The sequence below is a fragment of the Pyrgilauda ruficollis genome, unplaced genomic scaffold, assembly GCF_017590135.1.
Source record: "Pyrgilauda ruficollis isolate IOZ18807 unplaced genomic scaffold, ASM1759013v1 scaffold34, whole genome shotgun sequence".
Classification (NCBI taxonomy): domain Eukaryota; kingdom Metazoa; phylum Chordata; class Aves; order Passeriformes; family Passeridae; genus Pyrgilauda; species Pyrgilauda ruficollis.
This window is the reverse complement of record NW_024524822.1, coordinates 5,281,072-5,297,195: the sequence shown is the minus strand read 5'-3', so window position 1 is coordinate 5,297,195 and position 16,124 is coordinate 5,281,072. Positions and strand designations below refer to the sequence as shown.

The following is a 16,124-nucleotide window of genomic DNA, read 5'->3' as shown; positions in this document are numbered from 1 at the left end:
ACACCCGGCTCTGTCCCGCTGCGGTAGTGACCCGACAGCCCAGAGCAAATGCCGGGAGGGGCCAGCCCCGCTCCCCTCGCCTTTGCGGGGCGCGTCCCGCACAGCGGCCTCGCGTTCCGCCCTGTGGTGTCCGAGCGCTGGTCCCGCGCGCAGCACAGGAGACGGGGTCGCTGTGTGTGATCCCAAATCCTTTGACCTTCCAAGCGCGGCAGCACCTGAGGCTCGGGCAGCCCCGGCTCCGAGACACGGCGCTCACAGGCACACGGCTCCCTGCGGCGGGACGGGGCCTCCAGCGCTGTCCGAGCCTCTGCGCGGGACTCGGGGGGCAGGCCCGAGGGAGGTGCGGTGGCCCGGCGGAACACAGGGACAAGCAGGGGCGTGGGCAGTGCTCACTTTGCAAAAACAACATTGCAGGGGTGCTCAAGAGTAAAGACTCGACGTGGCACCCAGTGCCGTGGTCTGGTTGGCATGGTGGTGCTCGATCACAGGGGTGATTTTTCGAACCAGATTGATTCAGTGATTCTGTGTGAGTGACCCCGAGACGCCCCTGAGGCCCCGTCCCAGCTGAGCCGCGGTGCTGAGGTGTCTCTGAAGCACCACATGTAACCACCTCGGCTGCGGCCATTGGGGGACAATTGTGTCCTGCCACACCCAATGTCACCTGCAGCCCCACCACGGTCGAGCCCAGCAGAGGACTACAACTCCCGGCGTGCCGCTCGGCGGCACGACTACAACTCCTAGCGTGCTCTGTGGCGGGGGAACTACAACTCCCGGCGTGCTCTGTGCTGGGGACTACAGCTCTCCGGTGTGGCGGGAGCCCCGAGGCTCCGTGAGCGCGGAGCCCTCAGCCCTGGCCGAGCGGGCCCCGCCGAGCGCGGGCCGCAGCCCGCCCCGCCACCCGCCGCCGCGGGCCCTGCCCAGGAGGTAGGAGCCGGTTCCCCGCTGTCCCTCCCCTCCCGGGCCGTGCCCCCGCCGAGGCGGCGGTACCGGCCCCTGACGCGGCGCCCTCTGCTTTGCCAGGGTCTCGGCCGGCGGCCGGCGGAGCGGCACGGCCGGATTCCGGGCCCCGGTGAGTGCTGCGCGGGCTCCCCCGGGAGCCGCTCCCGCGTTCGCGGGGCTCAGCCCGGCCCGGTGGGGAGGGTTTTTCCTGGAGGGTTCCCCGGGGTCGCGCCGGCACCGCGGTTTGCGCTGTGTCGTGCTGGGAGTTTCTCCTGAAAGGCACATTGTGGGTTTTAATTATTTATTTTCACTTTACACCGTAGCTCTCGAAAGTGCGGTTAGATGTGATATGGAGCAGGCTAGCGTTATATACACTGATCCACATTTTATTTGAACACCCCCTCCCTGCCCTGGGGATTTTTTTTTCCTTTTCTCCTCTTTTATTCGGTGGTGTATACACTATTTTCCAATTCGTACTCCGGCATTGTAGCATCTTACCCAGAGCTGAGTTCCTGCTGTGTGTCTTCTGTATTCTCCAGATCCCATCTCCCAGGTCCTTCCAGCCTAATGGAGCCAGCAAAGAAGCCTTGCGGAGTGAAATCAAAGAGCTGAAACAGAAAGACCTCGCTCTAGACCAGGAAATTGCACAATTATTGTCAGAGTACGTCCTTGGCAGGCTCAGTGTTTACTTGATGCCTTAATTATTTTTGTTTTTAAAATAAAATGTGATCCAGGAATTGGAGCTGAGAGCTGACCTTCTATGATGCCATTGGTGGTGTGGTGCAATGTTGGTTACAGTGTTGTAAGTGATGGGAATTCTTTCCACTTCATGTGGCAAAACAAAACAAGTTTTACTAGGAGCTTGCATAAGAGGATTTTTGTTTTAGCCTGGGTGTTCCTGAGGTAATTATGTGTTTACTGGGATCAGATAATTTTAGCCATTTGTTATTTGTTGTGAAAGACTGATATTTTCAGTGTAGTGCATGGGATGGAAGTGGTAAAACAACAGAGGCTGTTCCAGAACCCCTTTTCATTTATCCTCAAGGATAAACAAACCTTCTAGCTACAGAACAAGAGGAAATGGCCTCGGGCTGTGCCAGGGGAACTTCAGGTTGGACATCAGGAGGAATTTCTTTGCTGCAAGGGTGATTAAACATTGGACTGGGCTGGCCAGGGAGGTGATGGAGTCATGGTCCCTGGAGGTGTTCAGGAGATGAGTGCATATGGCACTCAGTGCTCTGGTTTAGTTCATATGGTGGTGCTTAGCCACAGGTTGGACATGATGCTCTTGGAGGTCTTTTCCATCCTAAATGAATCTACAATTCTTAATTTTTTCCCTATATACAGATTAGAGATACAGATCAATGGAATTCACCACAGCCTACTCCTGTTTCTACTGGATTCTCTGAACTTGGGTGCACTGGCTTTCTTGAGCTTGTTTAGAGCTTTCATGTTTAGGACTTGCAGCAACTGCACTTAGCTGTGTTCAGTCTCTGCTTTTGAGGTGCCAGGCTTGGGTATGTCCCACAGCAGCAGGAAGCCCCAGTCCCTCTGTGCCATTTGTGACCTTTCTGGTGTTATTTTACAGGGGCTACAGCCTGGAGGAACTGGACAAGCACATCTCTCTGCTCCATGAGTACAATGAAATCAAAGATGCTGGGCAGATGCTCCTGGGCAAGCTAGGTAAGGAAGGGAAAGCTGTTCAAGACCTTCCTAGTCAGTGTTTTCATACACACACAGAAAGAAGCTGCTACCATGGAGGCAAAGCTTGTGTTACAGATTCTTCACTTTAAAAAAAGTGTTTGGGCAAGCGTGAGGCACAGCTGCAAAACCTTGGGTTTCTTGGCTATGGGATGTGCTGTGGGATAATTAGGGGAGGAAAACACCACATTTCTGACTCACCTGATCTTTGTTTAATGAAAGCAATGCTGTTTCTTTATTTCCTAGCTGTTATCCGAGGGGTCACTACAAAACAGCTCTATCCTGAGTATGACCTGGAGCTCAGTGACTAGTCCTGAACCTGGAGAGTGCCATGTCCTGCAAAAGTGACTGTCACTGGGCCATTACACTTTGGTGTCGTCCTGGTTTAGGAGAGACAGAAGGTGGAAAAGGAACCTTTGGAAAAGGGATGTAGAAAAGGATTTTAGATAATTTCATGTACTACCTGATCAACAGGATTTTTTTTTTTGAAAGGTTGTAGTTCAGGTTGATGTTGAGCCTCTTCCATGGAGCCTTTGATTCCCTGCAGTATCCAGGGTCTGTTTGGTTACTGAATGGATAGAGGAAGTGAGGACATACACATGTGCAATGTAATAGCTGCTTTGAAAGGAAAACCCTTAGAAGAAAGGAGGGAAGAAGGCAGAAATTGTGGTGGTTTGGGGGTTTATTTTGTTTTATCAACAAATCCAGAGAAGTCTGGGTGTTCTGCATTTTTGTACTTACCTGCTCTGGTATCTGGAGGTTTTGTATCATTTCTGTAGTAAATGGCAAAACGTAAAGTTGTGTTGAACTGTTCACTCTGAATAAAGCAGCCTTCACATCTGTCAGTAAATCACTTTAAGAGCCTATAAAACACTGCATGAACCTGGGATCAAATTCTAAAACTATACTGAGACAACTCTAACATGAGTTATTCAAATGTTTTCTCCAGGAATGTGCAGGTGCAGAATCACTTTTGTCTGCTCTAAGTGCAGAGTCATGGTGGCAGTGAGTGCTGTCCTGGACAGTGGATGATGTTGGGAGCACGAGTGTTCCAATGTCAGTGTGAGGGCTGAGGGTGACTGCACAGACTAAATTTGGCTGCTTTGGGCAGTTGGAAGTGATGAAGTGCTCTGCTGACTGCAGATCTATTGTCCCTTTTTCACTCAGACTTGATGTCCTTCTGCCCATTTTTACTTTCCAAGACCTTCTAGCCAGTAAGTTTCCCCTGTGCTCTCCAGTTAGGCCCATGCTGCAGTGTGCTTACATCCAAATTTGAATCAAATTAATCTGTCTTCATTGTGGTTGGAAGCCAGAAACCAGTCACAAGGCTGCTGCTGAGAACAGATAATTTGTTTTACACTCCTGGCTCTGGATGTGGCACAGAAATGTCACTAATAGTGTCTTGTTTTGCTTTAAAAACTATGGGGAGTGGTCTCAAGCAGGGGGACAGAAATTCCATGTATATTCCATGATTCATCCAAGTCTGTGTTGATGTGTAGCTGTGCAGAATATTTCCTGTGCCCAGACCAGAGTGGACTCTCTGGGGGGACATTCACACCCCTCCCTAACACATACCCCTCTGCCAAGTGTGGAACACTCATGTGTTTTGGAGTAGTTTTAAGGGAGGAAAAGCACAAGGTGGCAAGAACTGGGAAATGCAAACTTTGTTACTCAAGTTGCTGTTTTGGCTGGTATTTTCTGTGTAGAAGGACTGGTTCAGCCTGGAGTGTTCCAACCAAAATGTTCCTCTGTCAGAGACACACACTGCTGGAAATTGCTTTTGCAATAGGAAAATTCTCCAGTATGTGTGAGGTGTGAGCTGAGGGCATGAAGTGTAATCCATTACCAGAGTTACTGAAGGTTGTTCAAGGAGTGAGAAGTCCATGTTTTCTTCCCCACTATGTAGGAGCACTGGGGTTAAAACTTGCAGCTGTAGCTGTGCAAGTGTTCTGCTTGTGGCTGCAGGGATGGGTTTATGCTCCAGCTAGCACTGGGCAGGTGTCCAGGGAAGGTTCCCTGATCCCAATCCCTTGCCAGTGGAGGATGAGAACACCCATAGAACCAAGGACAGGGCACAGTGTCCTTGGGGAATCCCTGCTGCTGGCACAGTGGCTCTGCCAGGCGGTGGCAGCTGCGTTCCATGGCTGTTCTGGCTGCTCTGTGCAGCCCAGAGGAACCCAGAACTGAAAGATTCCAGGCACTAAGAACTCCTGGGATGCTTCAGGACAGGACTGCCACTGAGGTACTTCATCATGGCCCCTCTGACTGCCCCTCCCAGAGTTACTCTTGTACCTTTATGGTTGTCACCTGGAGGATGAAATATGCTGGCCCTTGTCCAAGTTGAGAAGAGGAACAGAACAAATCTGCTTTCCATAAATAGATCTCCAAACTCACTAAGTAAGTATATAACTGGAAAACCATTGAGTGCAATAATGGTGTCATTCCAGACTTGACTTCAATTTAGAAAGTGTTTCTGCAAAGTCAGACCCAGCTATAATGAGCTAACAGAGACCAAATGGTATCGCAGTGTTTACAGTTTCACCAAAGAGCAGGACCTGCTGTCTGCAAGGAACTGCTGCAGAGGAAGACACCAGAGACCACTGAACGCCCTTGGCTCCTCAGGAAAAAAAGGGTAAAATAAAGTAGCACTTGCTTGGTTTTTATGGGTTAATGTACATGGATGAGTACTGAGCCAAGAACCAACCTCTTCCCCGTTAGGTAGTTTTCCATTTTATTTTTTGTGTATCCTGTGCAGTAGTCCCCATTATAAGCCACTTTTCATCACATGCCTACTCTGGATAAAACCATTTCCTTGCATTGCTTTGGGTAAGCTTTGTTTTCTCCTGCACATCCCTCGTTTATCCTGATTTTGAGCTCTCATGTGTCTGAGAGCAGGGCTAATGGAAAGAAAACACTCCAGGAGAACACAGGGAAAATAAAATCCATACAGCAGATAAATTATGCTGCCAGTTGCAAGGAACAAATCTGTGCAGCCAAGAGAATACAGCTTTCTAAGACACTACTTCCTGCTGCTAAACAATACGGGAATGGGTTTTTATATCCCTTAGCAACCTAATGTTCTCAAAATCAACAGGCATTTTGGCACAGCTACCTCCTGTTAATGAACTGTTTGTGATGCTTTAAAAAAATGATACAGCCTGTCACTGAAGAAAAAAAAAGCCTCTGATAAAAGTCATCTCAAGGAAAGGGTGGAAGTGAACTGCAATTAACCTCTTTCCTTCTGCTGTCCCTCGCATTGCCGGCACGTCACTGCTGTATTGTGCTGCAGGATTGCTCATGGACACTCCTGCAGAGCATGCTCAGCTGTGTTCCTATCCAGCTGATGAAGAGGACTGTTCTCCTCCTGTGCCAGGGTTTTCTCCAGCTCTGTTTCCACTTTGAGCTGACAGTTCCGAATTGCCTCCTGGATGCTCTGCAGGTTCCACTGAGTTCTCGGGAGAGCGTCGTCCACCGTGAAAACCCCGTCGCGTATTCTGCGCACTTGTGTGCACACAGCAGATGATTTCAGCTCCAGACCAATCTCGTGAACCATCTTCCGGAGGTACTGCTGAGTCTCATGCAGGCAATGGATTTCTAGGAGGACAGAGACATTCCTTCAGGACCAAAGCTTTGACACAAGCTCTGACATTGTAAATCCAGACATCACTCGCAGTTACACTGAAAGAACTGGTTTGGAAGAAGACACTAAGAGTATGGAATGATTTTCTGGAATACTGCAGGGTGTTCCACACCCTTCCAAAGTGAATACTTTAGAAAACAAACCTATAGATATAGAAGAGCAATGTAGAAATTTAGGTATTTCAAAGGGGATAAAAAGATGCCTTTTCTAATAAGACAAATAATTTGTGAGGGAAAGGGGACTGGCTACAGGAAAGCAAATGACACTTTTAAAAAAACCCCAAAACCCAGCTCTGAAATGCATTACACTGAAACACTGAGCTAAGAAGAATTTCCCTCATAAGTATTCATGATGCAAATTTTCCAGCCTTGGGCTTACATCTGAACTAGCAAGGAAAAAACTAGGAGCTGGCTGGATTTACCAGAGAAGTTGTAAGTTGATAAGAAATTCCTACCAACTCATTTTGCAATAAATAATGAGTAAGAAAATGAAGTTTACCAACTTATTTGCCACAATACATACTCAGAGTTCCCCGTACTTTCTGTGCCAGTCCTACCTAGCTGGAATTCTGGAAGTGCAAACTGGAGGCATCGGATTGCTGTGATTATTGGGGGGCTTTTTCCCATGGGGCGAATCAACCCCTTGACAGCCAGCTCATATGCCTCTTGTGTTTTCATATCAATATTAGAATACCTAGGGAAAAAAAGAGAGCAGCAGAGACATTTAGAACTTCTCTCCAAAGAGATTCAAAATATGTCAATCCCCTAAAAGAGAGATGCAGTTTTAATTCTTAAAACCATCCAGTGAGTTTTTGCATATATTTTTGTGGTGTATGTACTATCAGTAGTGTAGCACAATTTGGGATGGAGGTACATGGTCATATCTACAAGTTATTTTTCTCAGCCCTAATATAGCAGATTGGTCCTAAACCAGCAGGTTGGAGATTTTGGGATACGAGAAGGACATTTAACTGCAACCTCTCACCAGAGCACAGAGCACTAGGAGTAACTTCTCTCTGCCCCTTGCTAGTATTCCAACCTTTACAGACTTTGATTACGGGAAACAAATCCTCTCATTTGTTTTGAAGATGAGCACATGGCAGTGGGATCAGCCCAGCTCATTTCCCCGGTGGATACGCACATCAGCAGGGCCTTTTGATTTGTCCCTTGAATGACAGCGAGAATCCGCTCCAGCTTCTCCCTTGTGATGTGATCTGCAAATATTAAGGCAAAAACAACGTCTCAATTATCCATCCAGGAACTGGAAAGTCTGAAAAGTGCCACTGAGGTATTGCTGTCCCTCAGGCAGGCAGTCACATCAAAAGGGGCTGATGAGAGCTGAGGGGTGGCCTTTGCAAAGTCATTTCCCCTGGCTCTCCATGGAGCAGTACAGAGCTGGACTGCAAAGGGAAGAGTTATTTTGCTTAACTGATTCCAAAAGATTGATGCTCCAGTTTTCTTATTGTATGTTTTCATTCAATGAAATCTCCTAACTGCTATCTCCACGTGCGATTCACAGGAGATCTGGGTCCTGACCAACTAATTACAACCACTGTGACCAGCACTCACCTTGCTTTGTGTCTATCATGGTTAGATTTAGAACAGGGAACTACAGCATCAAGAAGGAGTAGAAGACATGCAAGATGTGGCTTTTGTCATTGTGCAATTCGCCTGATTAAATGCTTTAATCTGTTGTTCAGTGTTGTTTAAAAAAAAAAAAAACACAACACATCAAATCAGTTTCTTACCAAATGTTGTCTTCTCTACTAAATTTCCTGTGTCTGAGAAGTCATCAGTGGCTTTACCAAAAAGCCCACCAACAGTATAAACCTGGAAGAAGGACAAAGAGTGCAATTTATCAAAAAAAAATGCTCCAAGTAGTAGTACTGCACCATGCAGCTGCTACAAGTGCAGACTATGAGAGTTCTATACAAAAAACCAGCAACATCCTGTGCTCAAAAGGCCACAAGTGGATGCTCATGTGAAGGATGAAACTCTAGACCCTGAGAAGCTCTCAAAAGCATTGGTAGGCTTGAGACTTAAGTGCAGAATCAACATCACAAGGCTGGTCTGGGACACTGGGGCAGGATCAAGCATGTGACAGCACTCTGGAGCTCTGTTCAGAGCCAGCACCTACCTTGGTCAGGTGGCAGTTGTACAGGTCAGTGAGCAGCTTGTTCCCATGGCCGACGCCAAGCACTGCAACACAGAAAATGGGGAACCTGTTACTCAGCCTCACAAAAAGCCACTGATGTGCATTTACACAGCACTGAACAGTCACGCCACTCTTGTCCCCTGGACAAGGCTGTATCCCCTTAGCAGTCACGTCTGAGCAGTGCAATCAGACCCCCAAATTATAGTCTGGCATGAAAACCATAGGGATGTAACAGAACTCTTGGATTTCCCCAGAACTTTCCACCTAGGCACTCAGGGCAAATGCTCAGCAGTGCCAGTCACAGCGAAGCAAACTGAGGTGGTGGAGCAGACATGGGGAGTGGTGTCCCCCAGCAGAACCCAGTGTGCCTGGGTCTCTCCCATCTAGCTTTGCCAGAGCCTTGCTGGGCCATTTCTTCTGTGTTTTAGCACTTAGAGATCCAGGGGCTGCTGCGGTGCAATGGCCGTGCATCCACCCTTCTTCCCTGCACGGAAACCCATCACACGGTACTGCCCCGGCACGAGACCCACCGAAGACTCCCGAGGCCTTCACATCCAGCCGGTGACCTGCTCCGATCTTCAGCTTCCTGAACCGCGGGCCTCGGACTGCAACGGAGACAGTGATGGAGCCGGTCCGCAGCGCCTGCCCGGGGCTCCCACCGGGGCGCTCACCGGTCCCCGGTCCCCCGGCGCAGGCCCCGCTGTGCCCTTACCGAGGGGGTGGTCGGCCAGCACCGGCACGCTGGCAGCCACCAGCTCCACGGCCCCGCCGCCGCCCGGCGCCGGGGTCGGTAGGAAGCGGACTCGCTGCCGCGGGGCGCGTTCCGGAGCCGCGTTCAGCTCTGAAAGAGAACCGGGGGACGGGGATTTAGGGCCGGCCGGCGATACCCGGGGATGGGACGGGACGGGTCGGGACGGGCCCCACCGGTAGCCTCTGGGGATGGGATGGGATGATCTAGGGGGTCCCGCCGCCCGCGCTCACCGCGCAGCAGCCGCGTCTCCACCGCCTCCCGGACGCGGCCCCACGCCACCCCCGCCGGCTTGTACACGGCGAACAGCCCGGCCAGCTCGGCCGCCGCCGCCATGGCCGCCCCGCCCCGCTCCGGGCGCTTCCGGGGCAGCGGCGGGGCCGGCGCCGGGGATGCGGCTGCTGCTGCTGCGGGCGGCGCGGGCGGGGGTCCCGCTGCTGCGGGGCGGTCCCGCTTCCCCAGGCAAGTGCCGCAGCCCCTGGAGCGTCCGGGCCAGCCCCTCAGCCGGGCCGCTCCCTTACCCGCTGCTCCCCGCAGGCAGAGCCCGGCCGAGCCACAGCGAGCCGCGGGGCCGGGATGGACGCGGCGAGGAGGAGGAGGAGGACATGGAAGGGTGGCAGCAGCTGTACCCCGGGCACATCCCCACCAGCCCGCTGCAGAAGGCGCTGCTGGCCGCCGGCTCCGCGCTCATGGCGCTCTATGACCCCTACAGACACGGTAAGGCCGGCGAGGGCAGCGCCTGCCACCCGCGGCCAGAAAATCCCGCTCCCTGCTCCTAGAAGCTTCATAGGAGAGTTTGGGGCAAGCGCAGGGCTGAGAACTGACCCGGTGCAGGAGGTTGTGAAAGAGGGGGAGTGAGGAAACCCAAACACACCCCAGTGTGACCCCTTGTGATGCCACCCAGACCGGTCTATTTCTCCAAAGTCCCCCAGGCCTCATGACTGCTCCTCCGTCCCATTCCCCGGAAGAGTCATGTGGGTGACACCAGGGCAGAGTAGCCCTGAAGCTGAAGATCTGTGGTTTATGGGATCCCCACTTTGCTGCGGGCTTCCTCGTGCTCCTGGTCAATGGTTCATTGCCCTGTTTCCTCAGCTGTCAATCCAACCAAGGATAGCTGGGTGTTGCGAAAACAGCTCTTGGGTCACTCTCTGGTCTCTCTTTCAGACATGGTGGCAGTCCTTGGGGAGACCACAGGCTGCCTGGCCCTGCCAAACCTGCGAGACAAGATGAAAAACCACCCTGAAGGTTACCGCATCCTCCAGTGCGTCCCTCCCCATCCCTCCCTCGCTGTGTGGTTTGTGGTGGGGCGGCAGACACGAGGCCAAGCAGGTTCCTTGGCCCTGTGAAGGGAGAGCTTGGAAGCAGGACAAGTGTTTTGTAGTTCTAACCCTCCAGGCTAACTTTATTTTTGACGTTCACAGGAGCCCTGTGACACATCTAAGGGCAGGCACCACTTGCCTGTCTGTTCTGCTCCGCTGCTGGAACTGGCAGCTGCCAACACCACGAGATGCAGCAGCAGGCACAGGGGAGAAATCCATGGATGTGGATGCTGAGCAGTGATGAAAATACACTACATCAATGGATTTCTTCCCTGTGCCTGCTGCTGCATTTTCTTGCGTTGGAAACTCTGTCTCTGCTGGTCTGCCTCCTCCTTAGACACTTCCATTTTTTTTTCCTGGCTCAAGCTGAAATAAGGCCACTTCTTTTCTTTTATAAGACTCCATCACTTCTGCTTCCATGTCTGCAAGGACTTGTGGAGTGCAGCAAGGCTGAGGACCAGGAGGGATTTCTCTTATTAACCAAGCTCTCACTGTATATCTGCTTGCCTTCTCCCTATTCCCTGTCATGTGTCACACCTGCTGCTTGTGTCACATAGGAGCTTGACAAAAGTTGCTTTTTTCCATATGTTTGTGCAGACCAACCTCATCATCGCTCGAGAAGTTGACTTAGTAAAATATCCAGAGCACTGGGATGGGGCTGAATCCCAGCAGAACTGCCCAGGGACAGGGTTGGGAAGGGACATACCCACCTGCTCCTTGCCCTGTGGTATTGCAGGGATTTGCAGGGGTCTGAATTAGGCACACAGGTCTTTTTGTTTTTATCCCCCAAGCTGCTGAGGTCCCTTTGACAACAAATACACAAGGAAATATCTGCAGCCAGTGTGAAACTGGTGCCAGTGATGCTTATCTCCCTGGCACCTCCACTCTAGGAGCTGAGCAGCTCCTGGATCTTTTATCTCGGGAAGAGTTTACCTTGTGAATGAAAATAAAAGGGCTTTTGTTTACTTCCAAGGCTGTGAGGCACCTGTTTGCCAACAACCTGTAGAGAAGACCTTTCTCTGGGTGGCTGCTGTGTGGCTGGTGGTGAAAGCCTGAGCAAGATTGAAGTTAAACCTGTGTTTAGAACAAATTCCTTCTCCTCTTTGGGGTTGCTCCTTTGAAGCTCTGGCTGCTTTGCAGGGGCATTCAATTTCTCTGCTCTGCAGGACTGGCTGTTGCTGGGGGCTGTGCCTGGCTGGCACACACAGCAGCAGCTTTTCAGTGTGGGGGACACCAATGTTTTTCCTACCAGTGTTGTTACAAGCACACAAGATATAAGCTCTTTTATTGCCAAGGCTTCAGGTAGATCCTTTAAGCAATTCATGTCCCAGCCTCTGCAACAGATGTGCAGACAGTGCTGTCCCTGCAGTGAGCAGTTGGGATCTGCACAGGGAAAATAGCAAGGATGGGCAGAGGCAGAGGTGGGGGTTTCCAAGGACTTTTTCTGCAGGACCTGCTGCTGTGGATTTCACTGGGGGTCTCACTGATCTGTGTTCTGCTTCCAGGGAACGGCCTCGCATCCGTCTGTCCACCCTGGACATGGCCAGGCTGCAGGGGCTGCCGGAGGGCTCACTGGGCCGGGAGTATGTCCGGTTCTTGGAGGACAATGTGAGTGGGGGGCTTCATGGGGAGCACATTTCTGTGGCTGATCCCTGTGCTAGGAGCACAGGTGAGACTGGAGGCACAGAGTTGAGCTGGGCCTCTTTGGACTTGCAGAAAGTTTCTCCAGACACCCGGATGCCGCCCAAGTTTGTCGATGATGAAGAGCTGGCATATGTGATCCAGCGGTACCGGGAAGTCCATGACCTGATGCACACCCTCCTGGGCATGCCAACCAACATGCTGGGTGAGCAGCAGCGGGCTCAGGGAGCTGCACTGCCATACCCACCGACTGTGCTCAGCTGCCTCCCAGAAATGGAGCAGGCTGGGGCAGCCAGACTCCCTCATCCTCAGCCCGGGCCAGTGTGTGGGGATTTTGCATCATCACTGTCCTACATCACTGGCTCTGTGCTGACTGAGAGGCCATGAGATGTCACCTTTTCCCTGCTGGGAGATGCTCTGCCCAAGCCCTGGGCACAGGCAGGCACTGCATGGGTGGTTTCTGTCTGGCAGGGAGGGTGGCATAGAGGGAGGGATGTTTTGCAAGCTCTGTGTGAAGGCAGAAGGGAATTCCTGGTTGCTCCTTATCTGCACATCTCTGTGTCCTTTGCCCTTATTTTGTGTCTGACTCAATAGCAAGTCACAGGTGCAGCCCTGCTGGTACCTGTGGGGACCAGCATGACAGGTCTCTTCAGGCTTTGCCCGAGTCCAGGCAGTTTTGTAAAAGGCCTTTGCTGGGAGACCAGGAGAGCCACACGGGGCATCGGGCCTTGGCACCGCCTTGCCGAGGTCTGCAGGGAGTTGGACTGCCTGGGATGTGCTCCCCAAGCTCCCAGGGCTTGTGGGGTGCCATTCCTCTGGGGTGGATGAGTGGTGTGTGACAAGGCCCATCCTGGCACAGGATGAGGCTATGGCCAGACTTAGGAAGCATTCCCAAGTAGCATTCCTTGGGAAGGGCAGATGTACAGCCTGTGCTGAGGAGCCAGACAGCCCTGGCTGCCCTTGATCCAGGTGTTCTGTCTGCTCACAGCTTCCCTGCTCCCTCCCAGGTGAGGTGGTGGTGAAGTGGTTTGAAGCCATCCAGACGGGGCTGCCCATGTGTGTCCTGGGAGCAGCGTTCGGCCCTGCCCGGCTCAGCACACGGTAGGTGCCCAGTCTCTGCCCTGGGTACACCCAGCCTGTGTGGTGCTTTCCCGTGTCCACTGGGGACAAAGAGGGGACACTGCTGGTTTGCAGTGGGGAGTCAGTCACAGATCCCTCCATGAGCCTACTGCTGTCCCCACATCCCAAGGATGACAGCTTTGCCTTGTCACTGAAGCAGAACCTGATGCTTAATCTGCATTCAACACCAGCTCCCCTGTGCCAGGCAGGAGCAATTTCCAGGCCTTGGATAAGCACGTGTTGAGGGCCAGCAGGACCCTCACCACACTGGGAGCTGTTCCCTGCACAGCTGTTTTTGTTGCCCAGCAGTTGCACAACCTGGGTGTTTGACTGTAACCTTCCTGGCACACCATCCTCTTCTGTGCCTCAGTTTCCCCTATGAGTTGAGCAGAGGTGATTTCAGAAAGTTAGAGGCGTACCTGGGACACAGGGGCTTGGCATCAGCCTACACTGGGGACTTGGAGAAGGAAATTAACAAAATGTGGATATCAAAACTGCCACCACCTGTATCGTTTGTTCCAGAAAGCTGCAGGTCCTGGCCACCGAGCTGGTTCCCTGGGCGATTCGGAGTGGGCTCAACGCCAGCTGTGTCCTGAACATCTACTACGAGCAGCGCTGGGAGCAGCCAGTGGAGTCCCTGCGGGAGGAGCTCGGCATCCTCCCTCCCCCGGCCGTCAGAGTGTGAGAGTTCATGTCGGGAAGGGCCCAGGGGATCCCTGCTGGCAGCCAGCAGCCAGCCCCAGCCGCACTCCAAATCCTCCTGCCCTGCCGGGAGCACAGCGTGGCTGCAGCTCTTCCACCATGGACCCGAGGGCTGTGTTTTCTCCTGCCAAGAGCTGGCACCAACCTGTTGGTAGGGGCCAACTGGCACGTCTCTGTGCTGTGACAAAAACTCGACCTTTTTTGCTGTTTGTGATTTTGGTTGCGGGATGTCAAGGTCACATGTGCCTTTGCCAGCTGTTCTGGCTGTCAGCTCTCCCAGCAGCAGCATTCCAGTGCTGCTCCCAAGTGCTGGGATGGGGAGGGAGCGCACTGCAGCAAACTGATGCCTTGGCCTTCTGCAGCCCCAGGGCTGTGCAGGTAAATCCTTCCTCCCACCCTTCCCATCCTGAGAAGTTGAGGCTTCAAATCTTGGGGCTGCCCTGGACTGGAGCTAAACCCAAGATTTTCAAGGAGCACAGGGCAGGTTTGATGTGTGCAGTGGTGGAATCCCATTTGCACTCAGGTGGTGCACTCTCCTGCTGGGTCACATTGGATGTGCCTCACTTCCTGCCTCAGAGACCAGGCAGTGTGTGATTGTGCCCACAGGGCAGGCAGGGAAATACCTTTGGGTGTTTTCCCTCCTGGATTGGCTGTTTTGAGAGCTGATCCCAATCTGCTGTGTCTCCCTGTCGTCCCTCCCCATCAAAAATGATGAAATCCATATGATTGTGCTGACTGTTCAATAGGAATCATCCCTTCCTTGGGCAACAGAATGACACAGTTGGGATTACGGGATTGAATCCAGTGAGTGCAGAATCAACGGCTGCTGGTGCTGTGTCTGGGAGCTGATTGCTGTCTGGGTTAATTAAACTGTGCTCCAGACTGCCAGCAGCCAGGGAGCAGAGTTGCTGGATGTGATGGCAAAGAGCCACGAGGCCAGGGGCTCTTTGTTCACGTGTGTTTGCTGTTGGAATTCCTTCTTGTTTAATAAATCCACACTGGGGCTTGTAGTTCATTACTCCTGTCCTTTTGCCCCATCTCCCCTCCTGAGCTGGAGATCTGATGTGAAACCTCACCCCTTTTTGGCTCCAGCAGGTTTTCTTCCTGCCCCCCAGACTTCCTTTTTCTAACTTCTCCCTGCATCAGCCACCCCACGAGCCAGACTTTGGGTTTTTCTCCAAATCCTCCCTTGGAGCCCCAGAGTTATTTCAGTTGCTAAAAGTCAGTATATAAATACATCCTTTAGCTGCCAGTAAAACACACAGTGTGGGGGTTATCCTAGTGCAGTGGTCGAGATGAAAGAAACATTTGCCTTTAAAATGACCCAGAAACGTCAGAGCCTTGGGGTGGATAAACCAAAGGGCAGCAAAGATTTCCTTCCAGGAACTGTGAGCAGCAGTTAAGAAAACGTGGGAAATTATGGCCGTGAGAGAGGTTTTTGCTGCATTTTGGGTTATTTAATGAGGCCTTGAAGTGTCCGGGCTGTCAGTGCTGGTGGTGCCGCCTTCGTGCAGCCACGTGTGGCTCTGTGGGCTGGTGCCAGCGCTACAGAAATGGCACATCATGTAATTTTAAACGGCATCTGCTCAGCCCGATCAAGTAACAGTCTCTGTGGCTCCTGTTCCTGCAGCCATCGCTGGAGGAGCCTGCGGAAAGAAGGCGGCAGAGGAGGGAGCGGAGGGTGATTTGGGGAGGGCAGACACCAGCCACATGAAAATGCTTTTTTTGGAGAGGATATATTCGCTGTGGGCAAGTGGCATCTCCACCATGCCCGTACTGCGGGGCTGTGCTAACAGTTAACTCCTGGAATGCTGGGACGGATGCCCGGGTACGCTCCCCGGTGGGGCCGGGTTTTTCCGCGGTGCCCGGGCCGCCGTGACCCCGCTCCCAAAACGGATCTCCCGCTCCGCGCTCTCCCGTAGACGGGCGGGCCCTGCGAGGCGGCAGTGCTCGGGGGCGGCCGCGGCTCCCCCCGGCCCGGTGCAGCCGCGGAGCCCCGGGAACGATTGCCGCGCCCCGGCGGCAAAATGCGACTCTGGTGGGACTCGAACCCACAACCTTTGAATGACTCCCGTCACACGCTAGAAGTCCAATGCGCTATCCATTGCGCCACAGAGCCCTCGTTCTGCCGCGCCGCCCTCTCCGCCTCTTCCCCGCGCCC

General features: G+C 52.7%; 3 protein-coding genes and 1 non-coding gene across 4 annotated transcripts; 2 read left to right on the top strand and 2 right to left on the bottom strand.

Moving 5' to 3' along the window:
- The first annotated feature begins 48 nt into the window (after nucleotides 1-48).
- Nucleotides 49-3,485, top strand: SWI5 (SWI5 homologous recombination repair protein). The gene is made up of 6 exons (XM_041475197.1): nucleotides 49-140; nucleotides 595-924; nucleotides 1,021-1,069; nucleotides 1,479-1,600; nucleotides 2,528-2,622; nucleotides 2,887-3,485. The coding sequence occupies exons 1-6, from the start codon at nucleotides 49-51 to the stop codon at nucleotides 2,949-2,951; spliced, it is 753 nt and encodes a 250-aa protein (XP_041331131.1). The 3' UTR covers nucleotides 2,952-3,485.
- Nucleotides 3,486-5,327: 1,842 nt separating this feature from the next.
- On the bottom strand, nucleotides 5,328-9,553 carry TRUB2 (TruB pseudouridine synthase family member 2). The gene is made up of 8 exons (XM_041474982.1): nucleotides 9,416-9,553; nucleotides 9,147-9,275; nucleotides 8,965-9,039; nucleotides 8,417-8,478; nucleotides 8,028-8,109; nucleotides 7,421-7,493; nucleotides 6,837-6,973; nucleotides 5,328-6,234 (listed from the first exon to the last, which is right to left on the bottom strand). The coding sequence occupies exons 1-8, from the start codon at nucleotides 9,516-9,518 to the stop codon at nucleotides 5,936-5,938; spliced, it is 960 nt and encodes a 319-aa protein (XP_041330916.1). The 5' UTR covers nucleotides 9,519-9,553; the 3' UTR covers nucleotides 5,328-5,935.
- COQ4 (coenzyme Q4) lies at nucleotides 9,535-14,973 on the top strand. Its single transcript, XM_041474983.1, has 7 exons — nucleotides 9,535-9,644; nucleotides 9,720-9,899; nucleotides 10,347-10,443; nucleotides 12,007-12,109; nucleotides 12,218-12,347; nucleotides 13,150-13,243; nucleotides 13,784-14,973. Exons 1-7 carry the CDS (start codon nucleotides 9,575-9,577, stop codon nucleotides 13,944-13,946), a joined length of 837 nt encoding a protein of 278 aa, XP_041330917.1. The 5' UTR covers nucleotides 9,535-9,574; the 3' UTR covers nucleotides 13,947-14,973.
- Nucleotides 14,974-15,993: 1,020 nt separating this feature from the next.
- TRNAR-UCU lies at nucleotides 15,994-16,082 on the bottom strand. Its single transcript is given in 2 exon segments — nucleotides 15,994-16,029; nucleotides 16,046-16,082. It is a non-coding gene; the product is annotated as a tRNA-Arg (tRNA).
- Between the last annotated feature and the right edge of the window lie 42 nt (nucleotides 16,083-16,124).

Bases quoted from the DNA above. Each gene is read 5' to 3' on its own strand.
- SWI5 (XM_041475197.1), top strand. From the start codon at position 49: ATGCCGGGAGGGGCCAGCCCCGCTCCCCTCGCCTTTGCGGGGCGCGTC. The intron at 141-594 runs GTCCCGCGCGCA...GTGTCTCTGAAG, and splicing joins CCTGTGGTGTCCGAGCGCTG to CACCACATGTAACCACCTCG. The intron at 2,623-2,886 runs GTAAGGAAGGGA...TTTATTTCCTAG, and splicing joins GATGCTCCTGGGCAAGCTAG to CTGTTATCCGAGGGGTCACT.
- TRUB2 (XM_041474982.1), bottom strand. From the start codon at position 9,518: ATGGCGGCGGCGGCCGAGCTGGCCGGGCTGTTCGCCGTGTACAAGCCG. The intron at 9,276-9,415 runs GTGAGCGCGGGC...GTTCTCTTTCAG, and splicing joins GGAGACGCGGCTGCTGCGCG to AGCTGAACGCGGCTCCGGAA. The intron at 8,110-8,416 runs GTAGGTGCTGGC...TCCTTCTTCCAG, and splicing joins ACAACTGCCACCTGACCAAG to GTTTATACTGTTGGTGGGCT.
- COQ4 (XM_041474983.1), top strand. From the start codon at position 9,575: ATGCGGCTGCTGCTGCTGCGGGCGGCGCGGGCGGGGGTCCCGCTGCTG. The intron at 12,110-12,217 runs GTGAGTGGGGGG...TTGGACTTGCAG, and splicing joins TCCGGTTCTTGGAGGACAAT to AAAGTTTCTCCAGACACCCG. The intron at 12,348-13,149 runs GTGAGCAGCAGC...GCTCCCTCCCAG, and splicing joins CATGCCAACCAACATGCTGG to GTGAGGTGGTGGTGAAGTGG.